The 16,991-nt window shown below is 45.5% G+C and overlaps 1 protein-coding gene across 3 annotated transcripts; it reads right to left on the minus strand.

The window, feature by feature from the left end:
- Positions 1-4,049: 4,049 nt before the first annotated feature.
- Positions 4,050-14,573, minus strand: PRELID3A (PRELI domain containing 3A). Of its 3 annotated transcripts, none has more exons than XR_010029006.1 (7): positions 14,443-14,573; positions 12,002-12,170; positions 11,610-11,699; positions 10,780-10,850; positions 10,583-10,685; positions 8,896-9,008; positions 5,227-5,352 (listed from the first exon to the last, which is right to left on the minus strand). XR_010029006.1 is itself a non-coding variant. In XM_063165785.1 (7 exons), exons 1-6 carry the CDS (start codon positions 14,472-14,474, stop codon positions 8,955-8,957), a joined length of 519 nt encoding a protein of 172 aa, XP_063021855.1. In that variant the 5' UTR covers positions 14,475-14,573; the 3' UTR covers positions 5,248-5,352; positions 8,920-8,954. The 3 variants fall into 3 exon arrangements, 2 of the variants coding, with proteins under 2 accessions (XP_063021846.1, XP_063021855.1); XM_063165785.1 differs by having other exon boundaries at positions 5,248-5,352; positions 8,920-9,008; XM_063165776.1 differs by lacking the exon at positions 8,896-9,008 and having other exon boundaries at positions 4,050-5,352.
- Between the last annotated feature and the right edge of the window lie 2,418 nt (positions 14,574-16,991).

Genomic DNA, 16,991 nt, shown 5'->3' on the forward strand with positions numbered 1-16,991 from the left:
CCTTTCCTACAGAGCACATGTGGCAAGGCTGTGTTCCACATTTGTTTGGCCAGGCAGAGCTCTGAGTTTTAGCTGCTGCAGATCTTAGCAAGGTCAGAAACAAAATTATAGCAAAGTAAAAGAGAAGGTATTGTACCAGCAGGGCACCACATTAGCAGCCCTTACTGATCATTTCACTTGCAGGTGCCTTCCAGTAAAATGAGAATCATACCTCAGTCACCTCAGTTGTGGAAAAATTAAAAGGACAGGACTTGTGTTTCACAGAAATGCCTTCTCACTGAACAAATCCATAGTGAAAGCATGACCTGCTCCCTGGAGCTGTGATTAAAAGGCTTAGTGCATAACCTGCATGATACTCACAGGTGGCAGGTAGTGTTGGTGGGGTGAGAAGGTAATTTATTAGATAAATAAAGTCTTATTTACAAGTCAAGGCTAGTGATTTTAGATGAGTCTTTCCTGTTCTAATGCAAAATGGAGCAGCTGCCAGTCCCAAATGCAGTTACCAGCCCAGGCCCAGAGGACCCCAGCAGAGCTTTTGAGCAGTGTGTGGCTTACAGCAAGCTCCAGGGAGCCTGGTACTGCATCCTGCTGCCTACCCAGCACAGACTAATGGAAATTGGTTTTCTGCAGCTTTCTCAGAAAACCAACAGTGTGTTAGATATTACCACAGTCACAGCCAGAAGTGATTTTTTTAAACCGCACATGGCATTTATTTTGGATAGCACCACAGGGTACATGGACACTACACGGCTCAGTCCAGGGAGGCGCAGCAGCAGGAATGGTGCTGCCTACCCACCACTGCTCCCCCTGAGGATTTGAATGGGAAGTGTCTCATCAAGGAACATGGCTGGTCATTTTCCCAGTGCTAGGTTGTTACATTGTCGGTACATCAGTGCCCAGTTTGTGCTCTGCAGCAGTTTCTGACACCACCCCCTGCAGGTCAATGCCTTTGCTTACTTTAAGCAAAGTTTCAAAAAATATGGGAGCTTTCACTAGGATTGCCTGTTGTCCCAACAAATACAAGCCTTCCTCCAGCATGCCTGCTGACCTGATGGGGGAAAAGAAATAAGAAGCATGGGCGAGCATGGAAGACTCACACTGGCGCAAGGCCAAATTAAGTCTAAACAAACCCAATTAATTACACACCAGACCATTTGATTATGATGTTTTTAGTCGATACTTTTGTTGCTAACATGAGCCTGCACCAGCACATCAACTACACATCAACCAGAAGCCAGTCTATTTTGAGTGTGGGATCTTCAACATCTTAAAATCCTTCAGGGCCAAGAACCACCGTGCCCTGTTTGCCGCGCTCTGGGAACCACCGCTGCTGTCTGCCCTCGCTGCTCCCCCTGCAGTGAGGAACCAGCTCTTCCCAGCTCCTGCCCTCCACAGCAGGCATGTGTGACACAGCTGTAGGGACAGGGAGAGCAGCCACACTTCTATCCAGCGTGGAGATCTGATGTGCTGGCACCAAATTCCTAAAATCCAACCACTTCCCTACATCACACCCTTGAACTGCAACCCAGCAGCTGAGAAACATTGAACTGCAGCTTGAACAACTGCTGTACACAACCTCCCTCTCACAGCTCACAAAACCCAACTTCAGTTCCACTTTCAACTTTCAAAGCGCAGAATTCTTACTCACGATGGCACTTGCTGCCTATTAATCAACATAGTTACAAGCTCTGAGCTTTTTCTGCCTGGCCCCAGCACTTCAAGATCCCTCCAAGTAAATCAGCACTGACTTTACAGCATTTCTGCTTTACACATTTTTTCCTCCTACATATCCCTTTTCCTCCTCCTGCTGCAATCCAAAAAGCTGCGCTCTGCTGCTCCCACAAGCAGCCTAACACTTTCCCTCACATGCAGCTTTCTGTCTTTGAGAAGCCTCAGCCAATGCATGTGACATAAAACCAACTTCAGAAATATTTTTTAGCCATTTCCAATAAAGAAAGATGGAGAAATTTCTCTAGGGAGCAATGAAAATAAACAATTCCAAAGGCAGGAAGTTTTTTTGCCTCAAGGGCCAGCTCAGTCTGTAACAGTCTAAGAACTGGAATGGGAATTGAGATGCTTCAAAATGAGTGTTATGCACAGCACAGACAGCTAGAGATGCCACCAGATCCCATCGATCTGACCAGCCACATAGCCAAGGGAGAAGGATTGAAGTCCCATATGCCAACAATAAGGACAGGGTAAAAACTGAGAGAGCAGGGTAAAAACTGCCCAGGAAAGCTTGTGGGAAATTAAGAACCACTTCATCTCCTGAACACTGGAGCCTACCTGTACCCATGATGTTTTCTGAAAAATCCTTTACTTAGGATTTTTTCTCCTGCGAAGCTGAGAGGCCTCAGGAACAAAATGTAGACAATGGTTATCTGCTGCTGTGGAATGCAACAGGTGGATCTGTGACTGGTCTCATGTGGTTGTTTCTAATTAATGGCCAATCACAGCCCAGCTGTATGGACTGTCTCAGTCAGTCACAAACCTTTGTTATCATTCCTTTTCTATTCTTAGCTAGCCTTCTGATTAAATCCTTTCTTCTATTCTTTTAGTACAGTTTTGATATAATATACATCATAAAATAATAAATCAAGCCTTCTGAAACATGGAGTCAGATCCTCCTCTCTTCCCTCATCCTAAGACCCCTGCAAACACCATCACACCTACCTGGCTCCAGTGTGACCCACTGCAAGGTCCTTTGTACACACTGGCAAAATGAGCAGCCACAGGAAGATCAACAATCCCACGGATGCACAATCGGAACCTACCCCTAAGATGAGAGGGAGCTAAATGAAGGAACAGGCCTCCAGAAGAAATTTGTCTTTTTCCTACCCAAAGTGTCCCCACTCTCCTTTAGCCTAGAGAAAAGCAGGAGAGGACTGAGCACAAGTAGGAAAGCTGCTGATGCCTGGCAGGTGGAGCAGCAGACAGATTGGAAAACCAAGCATTTAGTCATATACTTCCTTAAGTGGGAGGAAATGGTGGAGTGAAAGCAGCCCAAAACCAGGGAGGAACAAAACAGAAAGGAGCTAGGGAAAGAAGCAAATAGCGATTAGTTCCTGCAAGAAGGAAACAAAGTGTCAAGAAAGTAATCCGGCAACCTGAGGTGTAATTGGCACCGACCCGAGGGTGTGGCAGAGGAGCTCGGCTCCAGAGAGCCTGTGGTGACTTTGTGGAAGTGCCATGCACAAGTCAGCCAGCCTAAGACAACACTAAGTAAATATTTCATTTCTGATGCAAGGAGCAGCTTTAGACAACTCTTCTCCCATACCAAATCAACACAGGAGCCTCTCCAAAGGCTTTCCCACCCCTGCTGACAGTCATGTTTCCAACCCTCCAGCAGGCATGCACGGAAATGCTGCAGCACAGGTTTCCAAATGGACACACCCCACGCAACTTTTCCCTCTTTTTGTGCAGAGCTCTGCCATAGCTGCACCCCCCAGCCTAGCAGAACAACACCAGGAGTTGGAACATCTTCTGCGTTCCTCACCCAGGAAGTGACATCACTCCTGGAAAGGGGACAACAACTGACCTGCACCAAAGCCATCCACCTTCTTTTCCAGACATGGGCTGCTTCAAGCTCTAAGTTTCTGTTCCAAAATAGGAAGGGCTTTAGTCCACATAAAAAAACAATGTAAATATCTGCTATTCATTTAATTGCTTTCAACTAATAGACACATTTTTTTAAAGTAGGTTTATTCATTAGGATCATGTAATTTAGTTACACCCAGATTAAAGTTTACTTTCAAACCAACCAGAATATGAATGCTGAAAACTCCCTTAGGCTACAAACACTTTAAAATTATCAGATCAAAACAGTGACCAACATTTTACTCTTCAATTTTTTCAGAAGTTACTCATGCACTTTAACAGCTTCCTGAGCACATGCTTGCCACTTGAACAAGTAAACATCCTTGCAACACTTGTTTCACTTTGTGTGCATACCAAGAAATAAGTTAAAATGCCCTAACAGAGGGTTCTGTCAGAGAAACACATATTACATCTGGACCAAACATGACAATTCTGTAAACATCAGACAAGGCTAGAGTCATCACCAATATATATTTATGCATATTTAATAGGAAAGTTTCTGCAGTTATTGGAGTATTTTTCCAGATAATGAGAAGCATTTCAAACGATTTTAAAACCATTTTGCACCCACATGGAAAAGAGTTGAAAAGGTTCAGTTACACTGGTAGTCAGTAGTTAACAGAAAGCATTTAGAAATGAGAGTCCATTTGTGGTTCTTGTACTCTTGTTTTCTCCACTCAGGAAATTAAGTTTCTCTTTATGAAACCTTATCATTTAGATTTAAAATTTTCTGCTCATTTCTCATTTCAACTCTTCTGGTTATTGCATCAATTTCTCCCTCAGTTAAGAAGTGATGTGAAGAGCAAGGACCAGTGGAACAGCACGGTCTCTTCATTCCAGCAGCCTACAAATACCCTTCTTAGAGATAAGTAAGTATTTTCCAGCACCTTCAAGTAATCCCTGTCCCCACAGGGAGGGGAGGAAAGAGGAAAAATTAATAAATAAGAAAATAAATTATACCCTTCTTCCCACCAGAAAAACTATTTTAGGCTATTAACATCAATAAAAACTTTATCTTTGTTTGGATACAAACATCTGAGAGGTAAAGTATCTGTGTGTCATGTTCAGGCAGCACCTAAGAAGAGTTAGTTCCACACAAGATGTAGCCTTTCAAGATGATCCTCTAGATAAATATCAGATTCTACAGTATCATGTTCTGACTCATGTAGTTCCCTTTAACTGGCCATAAGACATTATCAGATTACAAACCAGACAAAATTCAGTGCTCTAGGACCTATCAGCCCTTTACAGAACAAAAGTTCACACAGAAAACCCTTAATCCCACACATGCATTTTTTCAAACTTTTCAGTTTGAGATGGTGTAAATATAACATGCCCTCTACCTTTATTTGAAAAGGTACATTTAGGCTGCTTTGAATGTGCTAAACATTTTATTTCCAATGTTAAACATAAACTGTTTAAATGAAAAGAGCATCTGCAGGAGGTCAGTTTAAACTTCAGTAGGCAACAAGAGCTGCGTGGAGATGATGGATGAGGTTACTTTTCCGCTGATCCAGTATTCTTACAAATGGACAAATCCTCTTCAGATCAGCCTTGGGAGGGAGCTCTGCAGAGCAGTCTGCAGAATAAGACTTTTCTGTCAGTTACTTGGTTTTATTTGGTGAACCCAAAGATTTGGCTTTATTTTTCCGTGGACGCTGCTGCCATGGCTGGTTTGATCCCCTCGCGCGTGGACTTCAGCTCTTCCAGTTCTGTGTTTAGTTTGCTGATCACCCACTCCAGGGCATCCCGGCCCTGCCAGAAAAACACCAGGATTTAGGATCACAACAGACACACCACCACTGCTCATGCTTCTATAGTTCTTCCTCTGTCAGACATGAAACTTGTTTCAAAATCAGTGCCATGCTCTGCATAGTCTGATACCAGATTATATTGATAATTTCTTAGCATCTTCTTATGGAAACTTCACTGCGGAGGCATTTGCTTCACCCCTAAGCCAGAAGCAAACGCAGTGCTGGTGTGAGCTGCCAGTAGCACAAGGCCTAATTCAGCAGTCAAGTTTCCTTACCTAAGAGAATTGCTGGTTTTGCTCTTTGCTGCTCCAACCACCCAAATAATACTATGGCAAAATCTCAGCTTTATTAGCCAAGTTACAGAGAAAGTTTCTGAGAAGATCCAGGACAATGAAAGTCTTCCAGTGCTCTTTGAAGTAGCAGCTAAGTGATCTGATACCTATCTAGAGTTCAGAAGCGGACTCACACTGAATTCTACATTTGTACACAGCAACTTTTCAGCAGCTAAATCAGACTAATTGAGAGCTGCACATTTTATATCAATGCATGGGAATGTCTCAAGCTCAGAACTGACAGCCAGTGATTCAGTAACAGCTGGAGAACCCAGGGCAATAAGCCTGGCAAAAACCTTTCACCTGAAGAAGACTCTGTAGCAGCTGCACCCCAATGACCACAAGGTACAGCCAGCAGCACAATGAAGCCAAGAAAGAGAAATATTTTAACTAAACAAAAGTTAAGATTTTAGAACTCTGCAAGCTCAGAATAGCAGCTTTTGTCAAAGCAAGCAGATGGGATCAGACCAGGAGAACACTTGGTCTTTTTTCACTTAGAGAGATTCACCTCTATTACTCCACTAAGAATAAGAAATACAAGGAGTGGAGAGCAGTAAGTGGGAGCCACATGGCTCTGGCCAAGTTCAGAATTCTGGAGATAAAGGTTTGAGCCCAAAAAGTCATAAATGTTCAGGAGAGCCACTGTCAGCGCTCAAGCCTTCTGCAGACATCGACAGAAAGGACAAGCACAGCCTCCTCTGCACAGTGTTGTGTGCCAAACTATGATGTGCTAATTTTGTTGTGTTCATTAAAGGTGTACAGAAACACCACAGTGTCCAGAACCTGCTGCTGTCCTTTATAGACTAGTAAGTATGAACAAGAATCTGCATAAGCAGCTTTGAAAACCTAAGGAAAAAAGAATGTCAGAAGAAAGCTCACACACTCCTCAAGAATTTTTTGCCAGGCTAGAAACATCAGCCTAGAATAATATGAAAAGTCCAGATCCAGAGTGCAAAGTGTAACCTATTAAAAGAAATAAAGTTTTACTGTGAATAGGAGCACAGTTATCTCAAGACTCTCTTGAGATGACTCACAAAGGTCAGTGAAGGGCTGACTCTGTTTCTCTTTGGGTTTTCCATATTCCAAGGACTCACAGAATAAACACTAATTCCTACTTCTGCACTGGCAGGCAGTCCTTAAACTGAGAAAAGTCATCCAGGTATCACAATAAAGTGTTCAGCTCTTGGTCAAGGCTCAGAAAGGGAGATTAGGCTCAACCCCAAATTACCTCAAGAACTAGGATGTCTAAGTTAACTAGTTCCAGAGATGTCTTTAAAAGATACTAATAATGTCCAAGAAAGCTCGATTGAAATTGTCCACTTTAAGTACAGGTTGCTGATAGAAGACCTTAGAAGGGATGATTTAACTTCTGAGCTCCTTCCATTTGAGCACCAAAGTGACTGTTCTTCAGAAGGGAGTAATTTCCAACCTCTCCACAGGCTGTGCAAGACCTGGGAATGCCAGCAAAGCACAAATAAAAGCACCCAGACCTGGGCAAGCTACTCCACAGCAACAAGTTGTAACCAGCTGTGAATTAACTGAGATGAGTGCTCACTGAGGGAGAAGTGGGGGGCAGGGAGGGGGAATCATCTTTCAGTAAGCAGGCATTTGGACCTTTAAAAGTCAGGTTTAAATATCCTCTCTGAGGTGACACAGGCACACAGAACTGAGACAGCAACAGCTTGGATGTTACATTTGTTATATTGCTCAAAGAAGACTTGTCAGAAGGTAAAACACCCTGGCCATAGAAAACAATCAGTAGAAAAACACTGAGATTCTTTTCAGGCCCTGACTTGAAACTATCACATCATTGTGTCTTACTTGATATCTTTGTGGATGAGATAAATTAATTTTAAAAATCCATGACATTCAACTAGAGCACCAAGATATTTCCTCCAATTTTTGGGAGTACATAGGTCTGTGTATATCTCCTTAGACTTGCCTACACTATATGCCATATTTGGCAGCTAAGAATAAACTCATGATTTTGGCAAGGAAGACTTCAGGAACATTCTGCACAGGAAATTAAGTTAGAAATCTCAACTAGATCCAAAGCCTCCAAGTGCCACAAAACTACCCAGTTATGAGAAAAAATCTGACAGAGGACTGTCTATAAAGTGTCATACTGTACAACAAGTTCTGCAGTCAGTCATTAAGCAGGCACACTCATCCCCAGGCATGCACGGTGTGTTATTCATTATTGCAGGTGTCAGCAGCATGACGTGGCTGGCAGGACAAGCGCTGCAGATGAAGATTTGTTGGTAGAGCTTAATGACTGATAAGTGCTGAGCCTTTGTACTTGATGTTTTTCAGAAAAACAGCCATAAAAGCTTAGTGGAATGAGAACGTAAAAGCAAGCACTCATGGCATACATGAATCTCAAAGTAAGCAGTGTAAAAAGCCCAACTTTCTTAACTAGGAGAAGCAGCAAAATGGATCTTTTTCTTTTTAGGAAATTTTATTGGTTGAAGCAGAAGCCAATACAGGAATGACAGGGACAGGCTACACTGACTAGTGGAAGAAAAATAATCTGCACAGAGGTCTCATAGAGGCAAATACACTCAGTTCTCTCAACCCTGAACTCAGATTTGTTCATAGCTCTATAACTGCAGGGACAAGTCGCTACCGAAATGAACATAACTACAAGACAAATGAAAAACGGGAACAGTCTGGCATCCTGACAGCTTCAAGCTTTGCACAGATTTCCTCAGAAGGGCAACACTACTCCTCAGGCAGAAGAAAACCAAATACAATTCCGCTACACAAAACATTACCCCTGCTAGGCAACCTGTTTCAATAAATCAATTTTATATCCTAAGAACACAGTTCTGTTTTATTTTTATAAAGCCAATTCCACTCACTAGCCAATTTATTAATTTCTCTAGGTACCAGCTTTATATATTGAAATCACAGAAACTCAGACCAGATTAAACACTCAGTGGAGGGACTCCTCACAGCCCTAGCTGTCTGCAGTCCTCAAGCCATAAGCAAGGCTGTGTGCCACATGGCTGCAGCACCTTGGCTGCCCAGTGGCACAAGCACTGGTTCATGGATCCAGCCTGGGCCTGTGCTCACCCTCCACAACTGCAGGGCAAGGAGCAGCTCTGCCATTCCTGTATGCAAGGTGTGTGAAACAGACATGCAGGGTCATTTATGGAATCCACGTGACAACAGTCCATGCAGATATTGGCTAGAAAGCTGAAATGCTGTACCAAGAAGGAGAATGCTGGCATTACCACTAGTTAGTACAAACTGCAGGTGTGGAGAACTGCTAGCTTAGAGCGCTCTCAGAATTTTGAATTATCCACTCAATAGCATCCCACCCCTAGAGTAACACAAAAAGATTTACAACAAACAGCAAATTATCTTTTCATCGTCATTAAAAATAATAATGCATCACCTGCCACTGCTACCTCAGAGCAAAGTCTCAATAATTCCTATTTCTTCAGAACAACAAAACATTTTTCAGTAACTGTCATGAAGTTTAAGAGGGTGTTCAGAGGCACAGCACAGCATGCAAGAAGAGCCAGTAGTAGCACAGTAGGTACTGGTTAGCAAGGAGAGGGCTGGTAACAACAATTACAAATTCCTGCCAAGGTCAAACTCTGTAGAGACTTTGTATTTGTGAAATACACAGGACAAGAAGATCTTTCTGATTTGCAAGAAGCTTGTAAGCCAGTGCCTTCCCTGAAAATGGCAGAACGGAACAATCTTCAAAAGAAATTAAACTCTCTCACAGGCAACACCTCAGCAGGTGCCAAGAAATATTTACAGTTTCTCTGATTTCAAAAGAGATATGTAAATGTAGCCAATGCCTCCAGAGGAATTTTGCCAGCATTTTTAAGTGTGCCTAACTTGATCTGGCACATGAGCCAACTAGACAATGCTTTGCTACCTCTGGGCCAGCCTGAAATTTGGTTGTGAGCCAGAGTTTGTTCCTCTTTCAAGAATATACACTCCACACAGACTTTTAAATGGAAACCGGATCAGAACAGAACTGGAATTTAACTGAAATACCTTCCATAAAACAGAGAGCACCCAGCTAGGTAAAGGTACTCTTCAGTGTCTAGAAATGATCCATCACTCCTTCCCTATGCTGTGATTTTAACAAATTTTCCTCTCACCTTAGGAGAAGCACACAGAAGGGTGGCAAAGGAGGCTTTCTCCTCTCTCATCTAGTTGGTCCTACCAAGCTGGCTTACGCTGGTCAAGGAGCATCCCTCACGAGGATGAAGGGGTGGCCAAAGCACAGGATTTCTGGCATAGCATGAGTTACCTGGGCCAGATTCCCACTGTGCTGAACCCCTCCAGCAAAGCAGAACAAAATCTCAAACTCCCATAGCACCCATCCTGCTGTTAGGCAGCACGGCCTATGCTTCTCTAGCAATTCCATTTCTTCCCCAAGCAACTGTAGGACAAAGTGCTCAAGAATAAACACTCCCATAGCTCTGCCTGTGCTGAAGAGCAGCTCCAGGGCTGCAGGCCAAATAGAAAAAGCACAGGACAGAGCAGTCAGGGCAGCGTTACCCAGGTGAGCCAGCACAGTCTCACCTCCTCAAAGAATATGCTTCTGCTTACACTAAATTACTTTTAGCCAAAGGCAAGGAGACAGTCCAATGAGGGATATGAACAGGAACAACTTACAAAAGCAGCACAGAAAATATGCTGGTATTAACTGATAAATCCACATTATAAAGGCTGAATGTGAAGTTACATTTTCTACTAGCACTGGCTCCTAGAAACAGGTTGCTGAGGTTCTATAAAAAAACCTACTGAAACACTGCACACAAAATCTGGAGATATTAAATTTAACATTCAACACACGCCACTGACAATTACTATTTCAAAAGAAAGAGTGATTGGGTGGGAAAGAGAGGAGAAAACAGAATAAAGATGTACCTTTCTGGCATTAGAAGATATTGTATTTGCCATCAAGCTTTCCAGATAACTGCTCAAGCTAATGCCTTTAACAGTAATAATTGCTTCTTGGGTTAGCACAGTCCTGTAAGGCAATAAGGAAAGGTTAACACCTAAGCTGAACTGAACTAACAAATTGTCTCCTAGATACAAAGACACACATAAATTTCCCTACTTACTTTTCCGGGTTTTCTGGATGAGGTGTGTAAACCAGTCTCTCGTCAACAGACACCAAGTTTGTGAGTGTAATCTTAAGAACAAAAACAGAGCTGAAATCCTCACTTCTCACCTTTCATTTTTCTGTTATCAGCAGCACTCAATACTCAATAGCAGAGCACTCAATTCAACGTCAGAATACTGTACACAGACTATAAAACCCACAACACAGTCAATAAAAAGACCTATAAAGGGTGACACATCTTCTCCGATCCTTGATCTAATTATATCAAAAGTTCCCATTCACAGGACAGAGCACCAAGAGCTTTCCCTGAATGTTGAGTTTGATTTATGGACAGTGGTTAAGAGAGGCTCTTCCAGACCCCCATAGCACCACCTGGATTAGACAGAAAATTAATACTCAGGAAGGACAAGGCCTCTTGTACAGAGACAAGGCTCCCCCACAGACAAGCCCACATTAAATCTGAGATCTGTGAGTTACCAGGATACCAAAACATAGCACAATGCCTCATTCACATTCTATGAAAAAAGGCATTTCACATTAAAACTTTTGTTGGAAATGACAGAACTCATTCATCTAAAAGTCAAACTATTTTACATGCACTCTGAGAAATAATCTTACATTAAAAGCAGAATCACAAATGTTGATGATGAAGTATCTAAATTAGAAGAAGAAAAAGGGAGGGGAAAAAGAGTCATCTAAAACACTGATTGAGATCCGTAAATTGTTGCCTCCAATGAAAGACACAGCTACACTTCTAATCTAAATGTTAAGAGCAAAACACCCAACTTCAAGAGCTAATTATCAGAAACTTCTTAAGCCACCACTCACATTAGTTGAGCAAAGCTCCATCTTCTTTTCCACTGGATCTACCACAGAATGCTCCTCTATGTAAGTCAGAGTTCTACTTGTTCCTAATATCTGAAGGGGAAAAAAATGTTAAGTACCAACATCCAACAAACAAACTGAACCTTAAAACACAAAAGTGCCAAGTTCTCAGTGACCCCAAATAAACACAAATCCATGGATATCAGAGGATTGTGATCAGTGGCAAGACTTCATTGTCTAGATTGTATCAGTCACAGAGCATGGCACAGACCAGCCTGGAAGGCATTGACAGACACACACAAATTTCAGCTTTTACTCCAAAGTCACCTCCAACTCACAAGGTGACATAAAGGGGATCCCTCCCTAACTAAAGAACGAAGGGTGCAAAAACGTACGGCTTTGACAATGCTGGGCAGTCCCCACTCCGTGCTGAGCAGGCGGTGACTGTGCAGCCTCCCCTGGTTATCCAGGCTCCTGTCCAGGACATCCACTCCCACCACACAGGGATTCATGGGGTTGGGGTACTTCCTCATAGCAGCTTTGATCACTGTATCCCAGGGATGCCTGAGGAAGGAAGAGGGGAGAGTATCTGTAAGTATTTTGTATTGAATTGCAAGTAATCCCATGATACTAAATCAGGATATAGGTTGTGCAATATGGGATGGGCTGTGCAGCTTCACAGCTCCCTGAAGTCTCTTTGGAATACAGTTATGCTTGGAAAGGCAATACTGATACAAAAACTGAAGGAAAAAAATTCTTCTCTCCAGACTGAAGCAAGGACTTATTAATGCAAGACTAAGAAAAATGAGGGCAAGGGGCAACAGTCACTCACTGCTACAAGTGACATTCCAAGTGGTGCCCCCAGAGATGTGGGAATCTCAGCTCATTCCAGAACTCCACCAGGAAAGCAACCTCACCTAACACTTAAGCTTGCCCTGCTTGCAGAAGAGGGCTAGACTACATGACCTCCAGGAGTTCCACTCCACCACAAGTTTTTCTGTAATTCTAAGCATACCAAATAAACTAAAGAGGGAATCACTAGCTTCTCCTCCTTCTTATAGAAAAGAAAAAAAAAAAAAAAAAGCAAAGTGAAATTAAATTCCATTAAAAAAGGATGATTGGGAAGTTCAAAATAAAGAAACAGATTTTTAGAAAGCCCACCAGCTCACAGCCTGATGTCTGCACCTACACTACTGCTTCCAGCAGTTTGTTAGCATGAATTCCACTTATGGATATAAGAACTGTTTTTACAAAACAAATTTTGATAACCTCCAATTCCTGAGATTGGAGCAGTCCAGCTACTCAAGGCCAGACTGTCCACACAGCTCTCAGGTACTTCAGATATTTCCTTCTGAAACAGAGGAGGCTACAGAAACCATGGACTTGATCCAACAGAGAAATTCTGTCCCTAATTATTTCTATATTCAGAATAACTGACTGTCCTGACATAATATCCTTAAAGCCTTTAAAGGTATGTTTAAAAATTCAACAATTGGCATCTAACTTAAGAAAGCTTAGGGGCACCAACATGTACTTAGGCGCTGCACTTGGGGCCCTAAATGGATTTTATTTTAGTCTTAAAATAGACTGGTACAGAAAGGCACTGACAGTACAGCACTACAAGAACAAACAGAAAGTTGGAAAAATAAGTTATTTTTCTAACAAGAAAAGTGTCAGAAAGCTTTACTGGTGCAAGCAGGAGAAATAAGAGCCCTCAATTCCTGCAGCAGAAGGAGAGCTGGAGGATTGCTCCTTGGTCCATCTTTGGTGACTTTACACCTCCATCAACAGAAGATACATAAACTGAAAATGACAAAATTCTGTTAAATGTCCCTAAGGGACTGAGTCAGAGAGCTGATAAGGCACAACAACATTTTATTAACCATTCAAATTAACTACCTACACCCACACACATTACGCCATAAGACGTGGATGTTCTAATACAGAACTTGATGAGAAAATGTCAAATAAAAATAGCTTTTGCATTCCCTAGGTGACAGATACTCAGACTCGGGAGTTGTATCATGCTGGAGCAGCCTCTGCCTGATATTTCCTGCTAGAAACCACAGTTCGCTTACACCAGACCAGTGCTGAAGCGGAGCACCGAGTTCCTGCATCAGTGCAAGGAATTCGGCTGCGTTGAGCTAATTAAGGAAATTCAGAGCAACACATCTGGGATATTTTGTAAATACGGTAGTGCTCTTCGGGCCTCAAGACTTGGGAACACCTGTAGCAGAGGAATCACCGGCGGTGGCATTCCCAGAGCGGGAATGCCACGGGCTGTGGGGAGCCAGCTCCCGGGACAGCTGGCTACAAGCTCCCGATACTTCTCCCTGCTGCTTCCCCGTTGGGCCAGACCGCGTTCCATGCGGAAAAGCACTGATGGAAAGAACATTTACTGAGAGCCGGCTGTTGGACACACAGCGGCACACCTGAGGCTACGGGACACCGTCACTCTGTCCACACCTCTTGGAACATATGTCATAGGCTCTACATCGCTAGTTTGGGATTTATTTTTAGTTACGGTGTGAAAGTCATTTTTCCTAAGCACCCAGCCCTTCACCAAGGCACCACGCTGTGGGGCCAGCTCTACCACTCCATCCTGTCGGAATGCCGCTCCCGAGACAGGAGAAGCCCAGGAGCGGGGTCCGCCCGCGCTCGAGACGACGCAGGACCGGCACCACCGGAGCCCGTTCCCGGCCTCCCTCCTCCTCCCGCGGCCGCGCCGCAGCATTGCCATTTCCGCCGTCACCCCGGCGGGACCCGGCTCGCCCCGCACGGCCCGGCTCGGTGAAGCGCCGGGGTCGCTCCGAGCCCTCCCCGCCCGGGCCCTCACCCGAACACGTGCTCCGAGCTCCAGATCTTCATGGCCGCTCCCGGTGCGTCCCGCAGAGCCCGACGCCAGGGAGAGCGCGCGGCGACGGAACCCGGCTGCCCGACAGCCTCGCGCCGGCCCGGCGAGCGCCAGCGGCCGCCGGGAGGGGCGCGGGGGGCGTGCCCGGGCCGGCGCGCGCGTCACGCGCCTGCGTCACCGCCCCGCCCCTCCCGCGCCCGCGCCCCCGGAAGAGGCGACGCAGCGCGCATGCGTAGGAACGCGCGCCGGCCGGGCCCGGTGTCACTGTCCCGGGCTGGACGCGACACGGGGGATTGTCCAAGTCCGGTTCGCAGCCCTGCACTGGACAGCCCCAGGAATCACACCGTGCGCCCCACAGCGTTATCCAAACGCTTCTCGAACTCCGTCAGGCTTGGTGCTGTCACCATTTTCCTGGGGACCGTTGCAGTGCTCACCCAGCCTCTGTTTAAAGAACCTTTTCCTGTTATCCAGCCTAAGCCTCCCCTGATACAGTTCGTGCTGGAAAGGCGCATCCTGGGAAAGCAATTCTGTATTACCATTGACTGGTGTTCCTCAGGTGCTCACAAACCAACCCTCAGCACCAACTGCTCAGTGCAAAGGAGACGTGGAGCTCCCGGAGCAGCTCTGGTGGAGAGGTGCAAATATGATGGAGTTGGAGCATCTCTCTCATGAGGGAGGAAGGGCTGAGGGACTTAGGGCTGTTCAGCCTCCAGAAGAGATGGCTGAGAGAGGACCCCATCAATGTTTATATGTATTTAGAGTGGGGGGTGCCCAGAGGATGGATCCAGGCTCTGCTCGGTGGTGCCAAGCATTAGGACAAGAGGCAACAGGCAGAAACTGATGCACAGGAAGCTCTGTCCAACTGAATATAAGGAAGAACTTGTTTACTGTGTGGGTGACTGAGCACTGGAACAGATTGCCCAGAGAGGCTGTGAGTCTCTCTTACTGGAGATATTCAAGAACCATGGATGCAGCTCTGTGCCATGTGCTCTGGGATGACCCTGATTGAGCAGGGAGGTTGGACCTGATGAGCCACTGTGGTCCCTTCCTTTCCCATTTTGTGATTCTGGGGCTCTGTGAGCTACCAGCGTTTTGGTTTAATCAAACCAGGAGTTTTGATTAATTACCCTAATAACAGCCTTGGGAGTGACACACAGCAGGGACATCATGTGCAGGGCTGTGCCCAGGGATGAAGGGATTGTTGAGGATATTTGTGGGGCAGTAGCTCGGTTTGCAAGCTGCCGATGGAGATGTAGGTGGAGTTCTCGGTGGGAGCCTGAGACAAGAGGCCATGAACTGCCAACCCTTTGGTGGTGCCAGCCAGGTGAATGGACACTGGGGGATACAGCAGGAGCGAAGACTCATGAGTAACAGTGATGTTTGCATGTGGCTTGGACTGTGGGGGTATAAAAGCTAGGGGTTCCTTTCTCAGGATCCCATCTCAGAGGCATGAGCTGTTTCTGTGTTACTGCACCATGAATAGATTGCTTTATGGAACGAGACATTTTAGACTCTGTAAAGAGGAATGTGGGGTGGATCCAGTAAGGAAACCTGGCCTGACTGTGTGAGGGGGGGTCAAGTGGGGCACTTGTGGATGCACTGGAGCTGCCTGCTGGAAAGGGGCTCTGCTCCCAGCAGTGAAAGTCTCTGGCCTTGGGAATGTGAGTGACAGAGAGTCTTGTGAATGGTCAGACTGGGATGTTTCCTTAACAGTGATAACACCAAATGCTTGAGTTCACCTAGAGGACTTTGCACAGACTCATTCTACAGCAAACACATTGATATAGAATGCCTTACATAATGGGGCAAAACCAGGAGACAGGTTTCCTTATTTCCTACCTGCAGGCTTTGTAGAACATTGCTGCAGGCTAAACCAGCCCTGCCAGCAGGGAGACCCGCCCTTCTCAGTGAGGCTGGCCAGCCTCGGCTGTGCTGGGCTGGTGGGCTGGGCTGAGCCTGCCCTGCTGACTCACCCGCACCCTTGAGTCAGCAAAGGGATCGGGACAAGCTGGAAAGATGGGCTGGGACCAATGGCATGAAAAACAAATGCTGGGTCCTGCACTTTGGCCACAATAACCCCATGCAGCACTACAGGCTGCAGTCGGAGTGCTGAGAAAGTGGCCCAGTAGAAAAGGACCTGGGGGTGCTGGTCAGCCAGAGCTGAACGTGAGCCAGCTGTGCCCAGGTGGCCAAGGAGGTCAGTGGAACCCTGGCCTGTATTGGACACAGCATGGCCAGCAGGAGCAGGGCAGGGATTGTCCCCCTGTATCCAGCATGGTGAGGCCACACCTTAAATATTGGGTTCAATTCTGGGCGCCTCGGTTCAGAAGGACATTGGGGTGCTGGAGCGTGCCCAGAGCAGGGCAATGACGCTGGTGAAGGGTCTGGAGCACAACTCAGGAGCAGCTGAGGGAGCTGGAGGTGTTTAGCCTGGAGAAGAGGCAGCTCGGGGATGAACTTATTGCCCTCTACAAGTGCCTGAAAGGAGGTTTTGGCCAGGCTAGGGTCGGTCTCTTCTCCCGAGCAAGCAG

The sequence above is a fragment of the Melospiza melodia genome, chromosome 1, assembly GCF_035770615.1.
Source record: "Melospiza melodia melodia isolate bMelMel2 chromosome 1, bMelMel2.pri, whole genome shotgun sequence".
NCBI lineage: Eukaryota > Metazoa > Chordata > Aves > Passeriformes > Passerellidae > Melospiza > Melospiza melodia.